This window comes from Agelaius phoeniceus, chromosome 4 (assembly GCF_051311805.1).
Source record: "Agelaius phoeniceus isolate bAgePho1 chromosome 4, bAgePho1.hap1, whole genome shotgun sequence".
NCBI classification, from domain to species: Eukaryota; Metazoa; Chordata; class Aves; order Passeriformes; family Icteridae; genus Agelaius; species Agelaius phoeniceus.
This window is the reverse complement of record NC_135268.1, coordinates 19723712-19742990: the sequence shown is the minus strand read 5'-3', so window position 1 is coordinate 19742990 and position 19279 is coordinate 19723712. Positions and strand designations below refer to the sequence as shown.

General features: G+C 44.9%; 1 protein-coding gene across 22 annotated transcripts in view; it reads right to left on the bottom strand.

Moving 5' to 3' along the window:
• Positions 1–4979: 4979 nt before the first annotated feature.
• Positions 4980–19279, bottom strand: part of ADGRL3 (adhesion G protein-coupled receptor L3) — a 493993-nt gene continuing 479693 nt past the window's right edge. For 10 of the 22 annotated variants that reach the window (XM_077177036.1, XM_077177042.1, XM_077177033.1 and 7 more), the window contains 2 exons: positions 18927–18944; positions 13980–16866 (listed from right to left, as the gene is read on the bottom strand). In XM_077177036.1, the coding sequence (XP_077033151.1) occupies positions 16061–16866; positions 18927–18944 (824 nt within the window). In that variant the 3' untranslated portion in view covers positions 13980–16060. Of the gene's footprint in view, positions 8177–13979; positions 16867–18892; positions 18945–19279 lie in introns of those variants that run through there. The other 12 variants (XM_077177047.1, XM_077177051.1, XM_077177049.1 and 9 more) reach the window with 3 other exon arrangements.

Genomic DNA, 19279 nt, shown 5'->3' with positions numbered 1-19279 from the left:
ATGCAGGAAACCAGCAGGCTGGCACTAGCAGTTCATATTCGTCACACAAGATTTACAAAGAGAAGTTAACGGTGGGGAAGCAGAGAACTGGAAACACTTTAACCTTTGAGACCAAAATCCCTCTCAGCTCATCGCTGGCAAATATCTTTCTCTGAATCATGACAAAGGACCATCCATCCTCCTCTTCCTCAAGCACACCAGAACAACATTGGAGCAGGTCTGGTTTCAGATATCTAAGAGCACAGGTGCCCAAGGATCTACAATCAGTGCAGAGAGGGAGCACTTTCAAGGGAAATTGAGCCCAGCTGGCTTCGGACCCATCTCAGGACAGCATTGTAACCCTCAGGAGGGCCTGGTCTCACCACTGGGTGTCACAGCTGGGACATGGTAGTCCCCTCATATGCTCCCTACCTCAATAGGAACTGGAGGGCTCTGCAGTTCTTGTAAGGTCTTGACACTTGATCCACCTGCCAAAGCAAGCAGGCTGAGAGCCTTGCTCTTCAGGTTAAATCAAGGAAAAATGAATGTAAAATTGACAGCAATAGCAATTTCACTGGAATGGTGTATTACTAGCAGTGTTATTGCTTCCACTGCCTTTATTAGAGTGTATACACAGTGTGCAATAATGTAATTAGATTTCACAATGTGTAATAATGATTTTTATGCAAGGCAACAACTGTGCATTAGAGAGGGGAATTGGTTCCCATTACAGAGCCAGCACAAATCTTGGGCCAATACTTCATACCTGACAGTGCATCTGTTGGGTCTCAGGTCTGGGCTATAATCCAGTAAAAGCTGGAGAACAGCCTAGTGCAGGGTTCTTTCCACTGTGACTCCAGAAATGCCTCTGTGCTTCCTCCTGCCCCATGCCTTCCTGCATGGGCAGCATCACCAGAATCCAAGAGAACCCAGTGCACTGCTCCTTCATCACTGGAATGCTCACAGGAGAAGACAACCCCTTTCTGTAGAGTAGGGAACATCTTTATCTACCTTGGAGAAAATTATTTAGGAGCTAAGGTAGAGCCACAACGCATGAGCCTACCCAGGGGGGAAGAAAATCAGCAGCACAGCCCGAGATGAACAAGGGAAGATGAATCACCATGGGACTGGGGACTACATAAGGCCCATTATAGAGATAATAAGGGGACCAAAGGTGTAGAGGGATATTAAAAGTGCTCCTGATCCACAGATATTCACTGCACCCAAGGGCAGCTGCTACTGTGTGAGTGGGCTGACATAGAGCCTGACACAATTTACCCCTTAGCACAGGTGGGGCCAAGTCATTTCCAGCATCACATCTCCCACTTCAGGCCCTGATGACTGGGCTGGAACACTTGTGCCATGTGCTAGAAAGGGCACAGCAGTGGCCATTCAGCATGTCCTGCAACACAGTGGAGAGCAGCAGCAGAAATGCAGCCCTCAGCCCCAGCACATCCAGAGCTTGGCTTAACCCTGCCTGGACAATGGCACCCCAAAGCATTGTGACTTGCTCTTGAAATCCAATTGTGACAACAAACATTTGATGCCTTCAGAATAAATGATTTTCACTTTCCCTCTGAGTGGACTTGTTTCAAATGCCACTTACTCTGTCTCTGCCATTAATGAGCACAAGTTGACCCACTTAGTCTCTGCTGCATTTTCCACAGCAAATCATGACTTTACCACAAAGGTACAGAATATTAGAGACACAATTTCATTGGCAAGATTTTTTCCACTTGTGAACCCGTTAGTATTTTCCCTGAACATTTTTTTCTCCCTCATCTTGCTAGAATAGAGAATTGCTCTTTTGCAGGTCTATTCTCACTGCTATTCCCTTGGCTTGAGTGAAATATATATGAGATGACTCAGAGTCTGAACTCTCAGTATATGTTTCTAATACAAAGTCTCTGTGTGTCTGGGGACTTAAAACAGATATTTAATTTTAGATAAGAAATACTGGTGACATCATGCCTTTGATTTCTTTGCTGGATATCCGTGCAGCCTGCACATGGTGAAGCTGCTCAGCCATAACAGCCTCATTGCTTTTAGGGGGCTGCTTAATATTCAACAGAGGTGCAGAGCAGCAGGCAGCCACTGGTCTTCAGAGGTGGGGCTTAGGGGGAGCATACCATATAATAATGAGTATGTAAGGGTAAATAAAGGATATTGCAAAGAAAACCAGGGTTTCCAAGTCTCATTTTTGTGCAGCTGCTGTGCTCCAAGGACAACAAAGTTCTAAGCAGGGCACATTAGATTGAGGGTCAGCTACTCATACCCCAAAGCCACCTTGCAGATGTTGGTTTATGCCCCCTCAACACACACACTGGAGAGGTTTTAATTTAGCCTCACCATCAGTGACTTCAGCTTCCCACAGCACCAGATGCTGGCAAGTGCATCCAAGCAGAAGGAAGCATGCACGTAACAGCTTCATTTTTAGCTTTACAGATGAAAAAAAAAAAAGAAAAAGGCATGTCTTCATCTTATTTTGAAACATGACTAAAAGCCCATATGCATGGAGGGAAGCTTGAGAAAAAAACAGACTCCTGCAGCAACACCTTTTAGTCGAGACCATTTTGATGACATTACGGTGACAAATATTCAGCCCTTCCTACAATTTTATACCTTCCTACACAGCAGGTGTTATCCAAGAAGATCTAGGAGACCTGTTAGCATGGATAAACAGGGTGTAAGACAGGAAATAAAATTTAATTGCTGAGACACGAGTCAAACTGCTGTATACTTGCACATCAGCAGAAGCACTTAGCATGTGGGGTGTCTTACCAAGGGGTCCAACAGAGTCATCATTCCTCAGAACTCCAGTCACTCTTGAAACATCTCCCTTAATTTGATCTCTAGTTCAGCCAGGAGTTATAAAACTGCTGCAAACAGTATCAGCTCCATCACTTGACCTGCATGAAGGAAATCCTCCTCAGCACACCCCCCCTGAGCTTGTTAAGGTGCCTTTATGCAACATCCACAGGTGTTGCTGTTACTTCTCCAATTAGGGACCAGAGTTACATCCAGGTGGGCACAGAGCTGATTAAAGCAGCTCCTAGCCTTCATACAACATACTGATGTCGTGTTTACTTTTTTCCCCCCTAGCCTTTGTCAGGTGCTTCTCCTAATTGCTCTAAAAGAATAATGAACAAACCTGTAGAGTGAGAGAATTTGGTTTGTCTGGCCTGTAAAAGGGAAAGCTTAGGAGTAATGTAATAGCAGCCTCTTGTACCTGACAGAGCCAAAAAGACATGTGGAGAAGGACTATTTGCTGATACTAGTTCTGCAGTGATGGGTTCAATGGTTGTGAGGCACAGTAACCCCTCAGCATCACTCTCTTATGATCCCATACTCTTGAAGGTACAGCCCAGGGTGCTGACATGCAAAGTTCACTCCCCTTTTCACACTGCTAGCTGGCAAGTAATTTTCCAGGCCTACCTAATACTATTGTAATTTATGTTAATAAAATATGGTTTAAAAAGAAAAATCACAAGTGTAAAGTATGGCTGAAGACTCAGCAGGGGTGTTTCTGCAGTTCCTCAGGGAGCCAGCAGTTCCTTCTGACCCTGAAATAAGAGCCTGTAGGTGACAGGCTTCTCTTTTTTTTACTTTTTTCCCCCCTTTCATTCTTTAAACTGTGAAAGAGCATAATATCTTACTAAAGCTCATTGTACATCACCTTACTGGTGTATTGGGTCAGGGAGTCCGTGGGTTAATCCCATGATGGGTAATGAAACATTACTTATAACTACATTTAAAACTTCACCTCTTCATTGCTCCACATAGTGCCACTTGCTGTATAACCTATGGTGAACTGCAGCACTCAATTCACCTTCTCTGGACACTACTCATTATTTTATAGGTCTCTAACATGTCACTTCTTTTGTGCCTTTGCACTAAAAATATTTCTAAATGGCTCCTAACAGGAAAGCCTCTGCTTTCATTTAATAAATCCTTTATGTCTCCTTATTCCTTGGTCCCCGGGAGAAGCAGCGTGGTCCAAAGAAAACACATGCAATCGATTGGGAACCTGGGATTAAACCTCCTTGGAACGTTATACCTTTAAACACTCATGGTAGCCTAGCCACTTTCCCAGCTGCAATGCACACTGAGCAGATGTTTTCCTTGCCCCCTTTGACCAGGCTTTCCTCAAGCAGGGGATATGGCCCAAGTGATTGAAACACAATTTACCTGGAACTGGGATTTTCTTGTAAAATAAGGCAGCAGAAATCACCACACATGTCCATGAGCTCCTGCCTCTACACTGGCAGGTGGCTCCTTGTTGCTTTGTTAAACCTCCAGCATTTGTAAGCATTGGGGTTTTTATGTTGACTGTGACACACTACCACTCAGATCTCCTGTATTAGGGTTGCATTGTTTTTTATGTGAAATATTGCAGCAGCTAATTGCAATTACCAGAAAGCATATACAAGAGAGCTTGTTGATTGCCAGTAGACAAAGACACTTTGGAAATCTTGGATTTTGCTATAGATGAAAGCCTGTAAATTTTAAAATAGAAACCACGTTATCATTTACAATTTCCGTTTGCGAACAAATTCTGCTAAACAAAATTGGCGGCTGATTAAGTAAACATTTATACATAAATAAAACAGTGAAGATCTCTTCAGTTGTTGAGATGCAGCCAGTTCAGTCTCGTAAATAATACAGTGATGAATTCTGGCGTTACAGTGCATGATAAAGCTACCTAGCCTCAAAGTCTTAGGCAAACTAATCCATACGCATGAATCAATCAGTTCATTTCAGTCATACCAGCGTTATATAAATGTCACCAAAATCAATGCCTGAAAGATATAACAGATTAATAAGTCCTCATGCGGTACATCTAACTGGGATGCAAACCTACAGCAGATAACTTCACGCTGAACACAGCTATACAACTAGTTTGAATAAGTCATTTTAATAGAAAACTCAAGGGCACGCCTGTAATGAGCAGGCGTAGATGAGAAAAATCTGGTGCATTATTAATTTCAGACAATGCCGAGTTCTTTTTCATAATGTACATTTTATTAATGCTTTCTGTGATAGCTTTTCATACCGGTTCACCACCAGGAGTACAGTAATTACAATGTATTAAGATTCATTCCATGCCTGAGGAGTAAGGAAGTCCAGTTACGATATGGAAAGCGAGTGAAATGTCAATCAGTATTGACTCAGGGTTGGATTAAATCAAAACTCTGCCAGGTGGGTTTGGTAACAGCACCTCCCACACGCAATTTTCACTGATTATCTGCCTCCCCCTCCTCACTGCTCATCTCCACGTGTGACCTGTGTGCCATCAATATGGATGCAGTGGATGGGATTCATCATTTTTATGAAGACTTGGGGTTGGTCTGGCTCATCTTCACAACTGTCAGTTGTGGGGTGTCAGCCTCTTTTAGGGTTGGAGAGAGAGAGAAACTTTGAAAGTTGTTGTAAATGCCTCCTAACTTCTAGATATAAAGGCAAGGGTTTAAGGTACAGGATGATGGGATTGTCTGGGAAGAGGAACTAGTAGTAAGTGCTCCAATGAAAAAAAAATCCCCCACTCAACCCAACTAGGGGAGTTCTGCTTTCCTGCAATCTAATAAAACCAGGGAATGTCTTCTTTCCTGTAATTGCTGCCCCTAAGTTTTCCCCATGCTGCACCTCAAACCTCCCCAGGGTCAGGAACCATGGGTTCAGGATTTAGCATTGCCCTTTGGGGCCCTAGAAACCATAAGAATGGTTTCTGTATTTCCTCATATCTGTGAAAGATTGTGAACTTTCAAACATTTTGGAGTTACTTGTTTTGCTTAATACACTGGCTGACTTTCAGCACATTTCCAGCACAAAGTCAGGGTGTGTTACTCATATCTTTCACTATTTTTCTCCCTGGAAAAAAGATTAACAGCCTTCACTGGGGAGGAAACCACATCCCCAAGATGATGGTCACCTTGCCTGGGGACACTATACAAGGCTGGAGAAGTGGGCAAAGGAAGAGGTGTCCACATGTGGCAGATGAAAGCACAGTGCCTCCCATGCACTGGTTTGATAAATTAAAAAATGTCCTGATAAATATATAAATCACTTGGCTCTGGCAGTTGTTAGGTGTTAATGGTAACACACACAGCTGGATTGACAGGAGGTATTCAAGTATTCAAGTGGAAAAGACTCCCTGCACCTCACCTTGGACCACTGCAAGCAAATTACCACTCTAGATGCCCACACCCCTCAGGAATTTGAGGCAGCTTCCAATTTCTGTTGATTGCCCACTTCCCATTCCTTGCAAAGCTAAAGGGGCTTTGGCCCCAGTGCTCTGCTAAATAGTGCAACAGTTGTTTCAAGCTATCTGGCTTTTCCATGGGGAAGACACTTCACCTTGGCGCTGCTTTCCTGCAAAATGCTAAGCTGAAGAGAGACTTCTGTGTCCAGAGAAAGTTATTGGGGGTAACTTTCAAAAATATAATGTATGGGCTTTTTCCTAATTTCAATTTCTAATTTCATTCTCTTTTCCTAATTTCCCTGCACTGCATGAATCTAGTTAGACTCAGAGTAAATAAGGCATAAGTAAGCTTTGGGTGGTGAATGATGAAAGGGAAACCCCAAAGCTCCTGTCCAACTTCCAGGAGGAACCATCCTGCCAGCGCCACAGCAGGGGACAGTGGATGACAACTCAATGCAGAGCAGAGGTTCATCAGCTCTCACTCAGCTAACACCATCCCCCTGCCTGCCAAGCCTCATTCCCTGGAGAGGTGTGGACACTACTCTGCACTCCTGCTACTGAGGCTGGACCTAGCAGCGTTACTTACGACTCCTGGAATGCGTTTGGGTGGATAAAGGGCAGTACAACACACACATCCATTTTCTCTCCTCTCTCATGGACACAGCTACACAGACACAGGGACCTGCAGTGGCTGGCAGCCCCCCGAACCAGACACAGCCTTGCACACGCGTTTGCACAGACAGAGAACTGCACAGACAGGCACTGGCTGACATGAACACAGAACATGTCTAGGCATGCCTCCATTTACCCAGCCGAACAGTTGGCACAAAGCCATTAATAAGCCTTCAGGGTTTGTTTTTTTTCCTTTTTTCCTTTTTTTTTTTTTAACTAATGCTAAAAGCCTGGGGATCACCACGCTGATGGGGTTTGCATCCCTCTGATGAATTCTGCCCATCCCACCCTCCCCCCTCCCACAACTGCACCAAGCAGTCCAAGTCCTCTGTGGGCTGTAGCTGATTATTTACATCAGCGGAGACCATGGGACCGATGAGTTCACCCTGGTGACAGGGACTAGGGAGAAATGTCTGCTGAACAGGTCCATCCTCCTTCAGGTGTCTCCTGCAGTGATGGCAGAGCTTGGCAGCGAGAGCCTGTGCCAGCCTCCAGCAGGCAGATCCCGTGGGTTCCCATATATCCATCCCCAGCTGAGCTGATTGAGAAACGCTATCTTCAAGATACTAAGGCTCTTTTTTTTTTTTTTCCTCAAAAAAATATTTCTATTTACACAAGACAATAAAATCTGAGCAGCTTTCCCCCGAGAAGCTTTGGCCAAGTGGAGCTGCTGCTGGACACATGCGTCGGCCCCTATTTACAAGCAACAGCTTCGCTTGACAGTACTCTGCTGGCACGTTCAGCTTCTCCTGATGTAAGGACTACTTCTCTGTCCCTCTGGTCCATCCCTTGTTGGCTCTTCGCACTGACAGGTCTGTATTTACAACAGCAACCTGGATTTGGCAGGTTCCCCTTTATACAGCCCAGCCTGAGGGCATGGAGAGAGGCTCAGGATGGTGGATCAAGCACGCTCGGCCATTTTTAAAGTGTTATCAAGTCGCAAAGTCAATGTTCGGAGCAGGTGAAACTAATTTCTTATTACAAAAGACAATTTTCACCTGCTCTGCTCATCTTCAAAAAAGAGACGAGCGGCCAAACACCGAGGGCCCATCCCAGGGTGCTGCCATGCAGTGGGAATCTCAGCCGGGCTGCTCTCTCCTTGGGGATGCGAGGGTTTGCTGAGGGTTTGGTCGAGGCCAGCTTCTCCAGCCTCTCCTGTCGCGTGATCCCAAGTGAGGGACGGGTGGGCTGAGGCACAGAGGAGCTGAGGTGGTGCACTGGCACGGGCTGGCCGGGGCAGGCTCAGGGTCCCCAGGTGCTAGATGACACTGTCCTCCATGGTGACTCGCCTGAAGACCGGCTCCTGCTTGGGCGTCCTTACGCCTTCTGTGAAAAACAAGGGGAGAGCAGGTAAATCCCTAGAGCAGGACCCTGCAACCAATAACAACTATTTTCAAGATCATTTCCATCCCCAGACAAAGCAGAGGATGCCTTGCTTGCCTTGAAAAGGAAGGCTTGCTCAGGGAAGTGAGTGCATTTATGGGTGAGCATCCCATTGCAAACCTCCTCCCACCCTTTTTGCTGAATTTGTATGAGCCAGTAGTTTGTTGTACAGCAGCATCAGCCACTGCTGCCCATTGCTCTGCAGAAGAAGAGTGACACTGAGGTGCCTCTTTGCTCCTCTGTGTTTTGCACATCACTGAGCTGCAGCCACCAGTTTGTGTAAACACAACAGGGCTTGTTTGAGCAAACTGCATTTTTTCTTCTGTACCCCTCACCCCTTAATAATAAATATTCAGTATAAATGACTGCAGAGTAAACAGATTTGTTTTGATATCAGACATTATCTGAAGGGCACTTTGCATCCTGAGTGCTCTGCTTTACAGCTGCCTTTATAATCACTGCAGCCCAAGGGGGGAAAGCACCTCCTTTCACAAGCTCACATCGGGAGGACACAGCCACATGCACTTTGGGGTGAGCTCATGCAGGCTTTTTTATAAATAATATTTCAGGGAGATGTTAAGGTAGGCTAATCACATTCAAGAAGAATCAAGAGTTATTCTGGAGACATTTTCTAAGCATAAATAATTTCACTCTCCCAAATATAAGTTGCTCTCTATGGCATCAAAGGCAAAGAGGTGGGGGCAGAACCAGCAACTTTTCAGGCATCTCCCAGCTTGGCCATTTTGGCTGATCTTTTAGGGTTTTTCTGAGGAGGAGGAGGGACTTTCATCCTTTCCTTGTTGCTCATCTATTTTTTCTTCTTTTTTTCCTAAAAAAGCATTTTCCTAAAAAAGCCATTTTCTCCCTCCATTTCCACTGCTGTTAGCTCAGTGGGCTGCTTTGCACTGCAGTACAAACTGCCAGCAGTGGAAAATGCCTGGGTGCACAGTGTGTAAAGAAAATCAAAAATCCCACCTATTTAATATGTAGCACTCTTCCTGGCTGATATCAACAGCAGCTTAAGCAATGAGGCCTTTTATCTCTAAGTTTGAATAAGCAAGCAAGGAAGTGGGTGAGGGGAAGGTGACCAAAGGGCAGAGCTGAGGTGTTTGCACTGGAAAAAATAATCCTCTTCTATTTATCAGGAAGGGACCCCCTCAAAAAAAAACCCAAAACAAACCCAAACCAAAAGGCTGCTTTGTGGCAAACCATTTAAACTTATATTTTTTTAAGGTGAGGAAACCAAGGACTGGCCAGAGTAGGCACCCGATAGCCACAGCAAAGATTTTAGCTTGCCTCAAATATGCCTTCCAATCACACACGGTTCTAATTCCCCATGACCTTGCACTTCTCTCCAGCTGCCTACAGAAAGCACATGAGAAACTCTTTTTGGCATATTTCAGCCAGAGGACAAAGCCTTGCCAGAAATCTGGGGCTTTTTCTTTTAATACCCCTCCCACCCAAAGTCCCTTTTTCCACACCCCCTTTGCAGCTTTTGTGCAACCAAATCCTCAGAGATGCTTGGGGCACTGTGCTTCTGCTTCCCAAGTGGAATACCCAGACATCCTCCACCCAGTTTGTTGACTGCTTGGTTGTCACCATTCATCCCCAAAGCCATTTTTCAGTGGATATTGCCACAGACTCGTTCCCACTGAAAGGCAAAGCCTTTGCTGCTGGTGGGACACAAAGGCTGCAGGGCCACTGTCTGGAGTGAGGTTTTCTGCCACAGGGACCCAAATTTAACTCTGCCTGAGATGCCTCCAGGAGAAGTGGGAGAAGATAGGCTGAAAAGAGTTTTATTATTGCTGTAATTTAGCCACCAAACACCCTTCTGCTGGAAATAACCTTTCCAAAGCTGTAACACAAGATGCAGTCCATTGTAAGTGGCAGTCTAAGATATTTGGTCATCTGTACAAATATTGCCAACACACCAGCTGAGGAGGTTGTGCAGCAGCTATGTTTGTGTCTTCAAAGTTGCTGTTTGGGGTTTTAATCAGCACTGCTAAAATACCAAGCATTTGCTTCCAACACATAAGAATTGCTCTGCATACCACTATTTTTTGTTTATTTATTGAGGCTTTAGCTTGGGTTTTTACATGTGTACAGTGTATTTAAGGAGTAGAAATATAAGAAAAGAAAATATGTGGAGGGTAAAGCAATGAAAAGACAGAAAATAGTTAGGATTATTTTTTTTTGTTCTTGGCATTTTCCTGAAGAGGACTATCACCATCTGTCTGGCATACCGAATACAATAAACAGTAAGCACCTGTAAAAAGCTATTTTGATGTGAAAAAGGAAGATTTCCAAGCTATCCTGGCAAGTCTTGATATTTCAGCTTTAAATAGACTGCCTCTTCTGAACTGGGATGATAAATGATCTGGTGTATGATCCATGCATCCCAAAGCCTTTGGAAGAGCAATAGTGGCCCTAAGCCAGCTACCTGTGCTGAAGGAAATGTCCCTCAGTCTGGAACGGAGAGTGTTGCTGCCTCCCAGGGGTACTGCAGTGCCCTCCCCTGACTGTACTGCTAGTGTCCCCACCCAGGACAGTCACTGAACAACCCATGGCTGCCTTCCCTGGGAGCACTAATCACAGATTTTATCTGGCTTCAGCTTCGCACTGCAGGATGTCCTCCACGCCGTTACCAGAGAGCCTGCAACAACATGACATTTATATAATGTTCATGAGCCCAGACTATTTAAACCCTAAAATATTCATTAGATGAAATTTGCATAGAGTGTAGCCGAATGCAGCAGATAGCTAAAAATAAAGTACTTTTCTTTCTAAAGGTAAGGAGGAGATCAGGGTGTGACAGATGACCAAGCTTGTGCTCTTAGGCTTTCCTGAGACAGGTTTTTAATAAGATGAGCTATCTTTCAATCCCTGTTGACTAGGCAATTCTGCAGGTATTACATTCTTCATAACCTAGTGAGATCAAGGGCACATGGGGGTGTGACAGAGAGGCCAGCTGGTCAGGGAAGGGGGATGCAGGCAATAGGGACACACGGACACAAAAGGACCCCCAGGAGCTCAGTGCCTCCCTCCATCACCCCTGTTTCCCCTGGCCCTCTGAGGTATCCCACTGCTTATTACCTGGGGCGAGGGAGGAAGGAAAAAGATTGGTAAACAATTACAGATGTCAAGGAATTAAAAGCAATCAACAGGCAGAAATCAACAGGACCAAGGTAAGCACTATTGCCTACACAGTGCCTCCAAAGCTGTGATGAATTGCCCCCATTCCAAGCAACCCTCCAGCCTACGTGGTCCTTCTTGACACGTCTTTTGCTTTGTATTTCTCCTTCATGTTTCAGGGAGATCTTACAGTCTCTTCTGGCTCTTGCAGAAAATGGGTGGGAATTGCCTGCTGTAGTCAAGGTGTCCTTAAGCAGTAAATCAATGTGTCAGCTCTCTATGGGGTGGCCTGCAATGGGATTACACAGGAAAAATAACCCAGTCCTGCACAAATTAGCAGTGAGTGAAAAAAGGGATTCATAACTCATAAAGCATCCTAAGATGGCTTTCAGGAAAATGCAAAGCATGGAGCCTTGCACTTCTCCATCCCACTCTTCCCACCTGCAAGAAAGTCTTTCTAAAGGGGAACTCAATCAATGGATTGAGTTCCAAACATGCCTGGCAGCTCACGCTTCCCAAAGGTGGCCCTGTGCTTCGGAAAATGGTCTGTGTATCAGCTGATGTTCAGATCAAGCACTACCTATTTGCCTCTATATTGTCTGTTTTCAGCTGAAAGTGGGATGCTTGTTGCACTTGAATGATGAAGCTTTAATCTTCTCCCTATAAGCCAAATCTGGTTTGGTTTTCTTTCCTTTGTTTTGTTAAATGGAGCCCTAGAAAAGATCCCTTGAGTACATGGCTGATTATCCCCTTCAACCCAGTCTACACAGTTATGTGCCCCAAGCATGAGTATGGATTTAACATCATAATCACTACTGCATTTTCATCAAGCTTTTTTCTCACACTCTTGCCTTGGCTCAGCATTAAGAAATGCCTTAGAAGTTTTCCAGCTCTCCCTCATACCCCAGGAGCATTGCAGGCACCGAGGACTTAACAGTGAGTTGATTTTCACATGCTGCAGTCTGCACAGAAGACACTGCTGCCAGTCACATAAGAATTGTACATAGTGAGCTACTTATCAACAAGCACCAACCCTCACCATGCCCAAAATCAACTATCTGACACAACAAAATCTGCTCTCAAGGGGAAGAAAATGCCAAAAATAATCTGCGTCCTGCTCCCCTTCATAAAACATCCTCACTATATTACAGTCTTAAACCATTTTTGGCTTAATAAAATTAATAATATATATTTCCCTCTATTTTGTGATTCAGCTGTTTACTAAGCCATAAGAAGCACCAGCCATGAATCCTGTGATGTCAGAGCAGCCTGGGAGCAGAAATAATCAGCTTGAAAATAAACAGCATTTTTTTGCAATCAAAGTGCTAATAGGCATGGATAGGCTGGCAAAGAGAAGGGATGGAGAAGAGGGGAAAAACAGCCTGCACGCTGATAAACCTGAAATACATAAAAGGGTTGGGGAAGAATGACCACTTGTAGTAAAAGAAGCTAAAGATTTTTCAGTAGGACAAAACCATCCCATAGCAAATCCACCACTGGTTTGTTCTTGCAGTTTGAGAAACACTGGTAAATGCCGTGTTCATCGCCTGCCTTCCACTTTATCATGATGGTATTTCCTAGGGTGTATCTCACCCTCTGCATGTACTCAATTCCACCGTACCCCTGAAAAACTATTTTTTGAGTCTAATACAGTAAAAGAGCTTTTACTTTCCCCAAAATAAGAGGTACCTCAGTTATTTAAAGCCTCAGCAGCCTCTCTTGGGCTGCTAGATGAATTGCTGTGACCACACGGGTGTGAATAACCTGCCATACCTGCAACAGTGGATCCACCATGCACTATCCCCTTCCATTGCTGCTGGTATGGATAATAAAATGTAACAGGGAGGAGCAAGAGCATAACCTGGCTGGCCAGTGGCTACTCTGCTATGAAGTCAGGTGATTCTCCAATATTCCAAATGGAAATGCTCCCTTGCCAAAACCTAGACCCAGCAAGAGGCATTGCTGCGATTAGTGCATGGTCCCACATGGAGTTTCTTCCCCAAGATGTTTTGGCCAGAATGGCTGCAGGAAGGATTCAGGTGGCTTGAACCAGAAGGCCATGAATATCACCAAATACCACCACCCCTGGTTCTCTTGCCCAACCAGACTCTGCTGAGAAGCACGGAGCAGCACAGCCCCAGTGCGAGGACAGTCCCAGGATGGGGTGGAACTGCTCCACTGATCTGCTGCTTGCTGCCGCATTAATCCTCCAGCACTGGGAATATCTTCTTCAACAGGTGCCTCACCCACCTGCTCCAAGCCTTTTGGCTTTTACCCACCATGACAGGACTTGGATAGGCACAGTTTAGATGGAGGCAGCACCAAGCCCCTAAGCCCAGGTCGTGGGAGGGCTTTGTAATAAGTCACTGAAAATTCATTACCAATCATATCCAGAGGTGGTTACTTCCCCTGCCAACCTTTCCAGTCTATTTTATGGCTTCCCATATTCCTGATTGCACTCAAGGGATTTGAAGGGGGAGGCTGGAGGAGAGCAGTGAAGTGCCAGTGGGCCATTGGCAGAGGTGGGGCGGGAAGGACCGTGTGGCCAAGGATGGTGAGGGCGCTTGGCATATGCCCGGAGCAAGAAAATAAAGAGACAGCAAACAACGACCGAGAAGGCCTAACGGGGACTTGTTTTACTCTTTGACATGCTACCAGCAGTTTTTAATCTCAGAAAACCCAAATTAAAAAAAAAGAAAAGAAGAAAATTAATAAAAGAAAAAAATTACAATGATTAAAGATATGACATGTGAAACACTATACTCAAATCATCCATGTGTCGTCGGCTACTTTATACAGTAGGCACAAAACAGACCTAGAATCACCTGCAACAAATGTCAACCAGTGCTGTTCTTGCCCCTAAACAAGTACCACCAGCCTGATTTTTCTAGTCAGCCACAGCTGCATAACCTTTGTGCTTAAATTTCTCAGCTTAGGCCTCCTTTCTTCGGCATTGCTCACCCATGCTGTAAAGGAGTGGAGACTCATACTGAAGACATTAATGGAGAGAGGAACAACAACGACAAAAAAAGAGAGATTAATTGTACAGTACATACATACAGTATCTTCTAAATCGTGATCAGTTGTTTATTGGTTGGCAAACAAGCTTCACTTTTACAACAAATATTAGTAATGAGGTCATTCAACTGCTGAGACCGTACAAAATGGATCATAAATTAAAAAAAAAAAAAAAAAAAAAAAGAGAAAAAGAAGAAGAATTCATATTCCGTGCTGCTAATTTACCTCCAGAAAGCCTATGTTACTTAAAAATCCGGTCAAATAAATAAATTTCCTGTTAGGAAAAATAATGAACAGAGGACTTTTTTTTTCTTTTTTTTAATTAAAAATCACCGCAAAGTACTTTTTAGCTCACTACGCGTCAATCTATTTTCTTCTTAACCACTGCAGTACAAGTGCCTAAACCGGGGACCAGACTGAGCCGAGAAGGCCCTTTGCTCCTCCAGGGAAATGGCAGTCTCCTGTAGAACCCCCACTACAACTACAAAACCTCTCCTCAGTCCCTGGATGCGACCCGAGGGCCTGGCTGAGGGGCTGTCGGCCAGAGATGCTCCACAGGATTATCGTCACCATCGGGTTGTGCACTGACAATGAGGAAGTTTGCCCTGCTCTAGTCTGCCAAAAGGTCTGCTGGCAACATGCCGGCTGAAAAAGGTTATACAGCGAGGAAATTAAAAGACTGCCTTGGCTGAAAAGAAATGGTGATGGTGTTACTAAAAATGGTCCTTAGAAAGTGATGTTTGGGGTTTTGTTTTTTTGCCCAGTGAGTTTTTTTTATTGGGATGGGAAGGGGACAGAGGGAAGGAGCAGTGGACGAGGCAAAACAAAATTTAAAAAAAAAAAAAAAAAAGGAAGGAGTTATGAAAACCCTTGCTCCTACTGGTAGACAAACTTACAAGACCAGCACAACAGAAAAAAGTTCTTATTTTTTTTTCCACTACATTAACAGGGACGCAAGTTCTGGAGGAACAGAAAGCAGACTATATGTGCAATGCTAGTATCTGTACATTACATAGAAATTGTTCGCTTCTCTTTTTCTGCCATTAGTTTTTATCATCCGTTAATACAGCAAAATGTAAAATATGCCTTTAGCACAGGATTCTAGGATTCCCTTCCGTCTCATTAAATTTGTTTACGTTTTGTTTGCTCCCGCAGCAAAGGGCGCTGCAGTGAAACCAAGTTGTGAGTGACCATAACCCATGGTGTGATCTGGATTGGTAAGAAAGAGTTTTGCTAGCTTGTTTTACGCAGCGCTCCCACCTAGATGCGTCATCGCTACTAGTTTCAAATGCACATTTTTGGCCTTTTATTATTTTTTTTTTCCCTCTTAAATCAGGTCCTTGGTATTAAGAGCAACACAGCATCAAGGATTGTTTAAACAAACACGGCATAACTTGAGAAGGCCACGAAGTGTGCCGTTATCTATCTCTTTCATTAACATAATGAAGTCTGTCTGGAGGGAAGAAGGATGGGAAGATAAGGGGGGCACAGCAGTTACTGTCCTCTCCAGGCCGGCCTAAAAATTCCAGTAAAAAAAGTCTGAGAATTTCCTTTTGAACAGCATGAAGATTTAGGAGTACACACAATATTACCACTGTTTGGATTAACTCAGAACAGTAAACCGAGTGTTACGGAGAGGCTTTTAGTTGTCTCTTTGCTTAATTTTTGCTGAATCTTCTATAGACTAGTGACCAAGTGAGCGGGTCCTTTTGCATTGCCGTCCGGAGAGGTTCCCTCTTTGTTTGGCGGGACTATAAAACCATCGCTGCTGCCTCGACCTAGCTGGTAGTAAGTGTGTAGCTGATGGACGTGGTTCCTGGAGCCGAGATTGGGCATGCTTTTGTAGTAAACGTCGTCAGCATCGCCACCGCCGCTTTTCGCTGGTGGAGGATCGGTCTGGGTGCTGGCGGTGACGCTTTCCGTCATGGGCATGCCAGCCAGCGCAGGCATGCTGGTGTAGAGAGAATCCCTGTTGGGTGACTGCAGGTCGTCCGTGTGCTCGTTGGTCAGCAAAGGGAAAAAGCTCTCGCTGTTGTCTTGCGGGATGCGACGCCGACTGTAGAGGTGGGGCTGGTGGTTGTCCGCCGAGTACACCCGGGGAGGCAGCAGCGGGGCGTCCGACTCCTCGTGGATGAGCTCCAGGCCCAGGCTCTCCTCGTGGGTGAAGGAGGTGGCGTCATCCAGCACGATGGCATCGTCCTCGCTCCCGCCGCCCACGCTGTTGACGAGTTTGTTCATCAAGTTGCGGCTCTGCTCGCTGGAGCGCTCATGGTTGTTCAGGTAGGAAGGGATGTAGTTGGAGGTGAGTTCCTTCAGGATCTTTTTCTCGAGGGCGTTCTCCGTGTGGTTGTACCCACGGTCAAGGATTTGCACGCAGTTGCTGAGGTACTCGCCGCTGGCGATGCTGTAGCTGTTGCCGTGATTACCATTCAGTGGTAGAGTATCCGTGACACTTGTATCCCTGGCATTGTTCAGAAGCCCCTCTGAAAAACATCACACAAGAGAGGGTGACTTGTACAAACAGGACACTCATGCGGGATGTGCACATTCAAACCCCCTTCCTAGGCTGCCGCAGCTGCCGGGGCTGGGCAGCAAGGAGAGCGTTGCGGCCAAAATGGGAGGGCGCAGCTCCATCTAACCAGCTGGTGGTCCAGGGCTTCCCAACAAAAAAAAATGGAAAGCACTGTCAAGTGTGTGACTTGATGTGGCAACATCCAGCTGGAAGGATAACCTCTCCTGGCCAGCATTCTCCTACAGCTCTTGCACTCTATGTATTCCTGAGGGAGCTGAAAAATTCATGACCCTGGGCTGGTCACAACTGCCCTGGCCCTAGGAACTTTGGAGGAAGGGGGCAATTCCTCCCAGCTGAGGAAAAAATATTTGCAGGCTAATCACTACCAAAACTTTGTTTGGGAGTGTATCCTTTCTAGGGGAAAAAAAGTCTGCTCTCCCCTTTTGCTGGGCGGGTTGTCAGGATAAAGACATAAGGACTGAATGGCAGGATTCAGGGAGTTGCAAGGGGGAGGCACAAAGTGCTTCTTGGCTCAGGATTTTCTGGAACAAGGCTAAATGCCCTACCTCTTCTGGCTTAAGGGCACAACCAAAATTATTTACTCCACACTGGCCAGGTGGAGATTTTCTAAACAATTGATGTTGGAGGCAGCTGTTCTGGGGTCTTGTGAAGGCTTTAAAATTGCTCCTATTCCACCTGCAAAGTTAAAGCAGTGGGTTCAGCAGAGGGTACAGCAAGTACCATTACTGCCATGGTAAAGGTGGGGTCATGGGAACCTGAGAGGAGTAGCAGGGTCTCGGGGTGTCCCCGCTCTGCCTATTGCATCTCTACAGGTGTCTCAGTGCTGACAGCATGAGGCTGAAGCTCAGCTCTTTCCCAAAGCACTACGGGAGATGGCAGGGAAATGCTTTGAGAGCAATGCCAGCATGGGTGGGCAAGGGAGAAGAAAATCAGCCCCAGCAGTTAAGCCACCATGCTTTCTTTTTTGGGATCACTGGTCTCCTTGGAAGGAGAACAGGCATGGGGATGCATGAAATAACTTATTGACCTCTCAGCTAAGGGCTTCAGGCATTGCCAAAAACTGGCAAGCAACTCCCGGCAAGGCACAGTGGATCAGAGAAGCCATTAAACTGACAATTTCAGATGAACAGTTGCTCATACCATGCTTAGTACATGGCATGTGTACCTTCTGAAAATACAGGATTCAGTCTATATCTGCGATGGAGTAGTTGCTGTATGTCAAGGGCTGGATAGCGCTACTGAAGGCTTCTTCTTGCTTTTGAATGAAATGCCCCAAATGTGTCAGTCGCCTTTTGGGTTTCTGAAGCTTAGAGGGTGCTGCTGTATCCTGGGTTCCCCAGCAAATGAGGGAGCTATGCCAAAAAATCAACTAGCCATCACAGACATAGAGCAAAGCCGTTGATTTTCACGGTGAAAGCTCTCCAACCGAGTCACGATGCTTGGGGAGAAATGAAAAGTGAGCATTTTTGGGGGAGGGCTGTATGCAATGGGTGACAGGTACAACAGCATCTGTTTGATGGTTATGCTGAGTAAGGTATGCATTGAGGCACTGAGCACTGTGCTCCTGCTGCCAATGCATAGATCTGGGGTTTGGTGCAGAAATAAAATGGGAGGCATTGCAGGTGAGAACAGAGTGGGGGCTGCAATGAAACACACCATATAAAAATGCCATGACCTCGCAAATAAAAACATGAAATTGGAAGAAAAAAAAAAAAAAGCATACACAACTAAACGAGAAACTATGCTGGGTAAACGATACCACAAAAATGAGGACTAAACAAAGGAAGCATCATCTAATCTCATCTATATATATATATGTACACATACATATATATATACATACATACATTCACACGCATACACATATATATACATGTCTATTCATAGTCTTTTGATTTCAAAACTGTGAGATTAATTTCCTTTATTAACTACATCATCTATATGTGATGCAATAAAAGTGAACTAAAAAAAATTACATTTGATATGCAATGTTTAGCTTTACTCCCATACTTGTCTCTCTGTAGGGCTCTAAACGACAGCATGAAGAAAAGGAAAGAAAAAACAACAAGTAAGCTTACAGCGACAGTAGGAGAAACATGAGTAAAAAGCAAATTGATGATATGCAGAAAAGAGAGTTAACGGAAATAATTTCCACTGCCCAGAATACATGAATTTGTTACAAGGTTTATTTCAGGTTAAAAATATTGACATTTTAGACAGAAAAAAAAAATATTTTACGCGCAATAGTCAATAGTCTACATTTTTATTTAAAAAAATTATCACATTTAAACTGTTTTCCAAAGCCATTATAAAATGTTCAGCGTGCAACACAAATGAAGAAATAATGCCAGGAAATTTAAGAA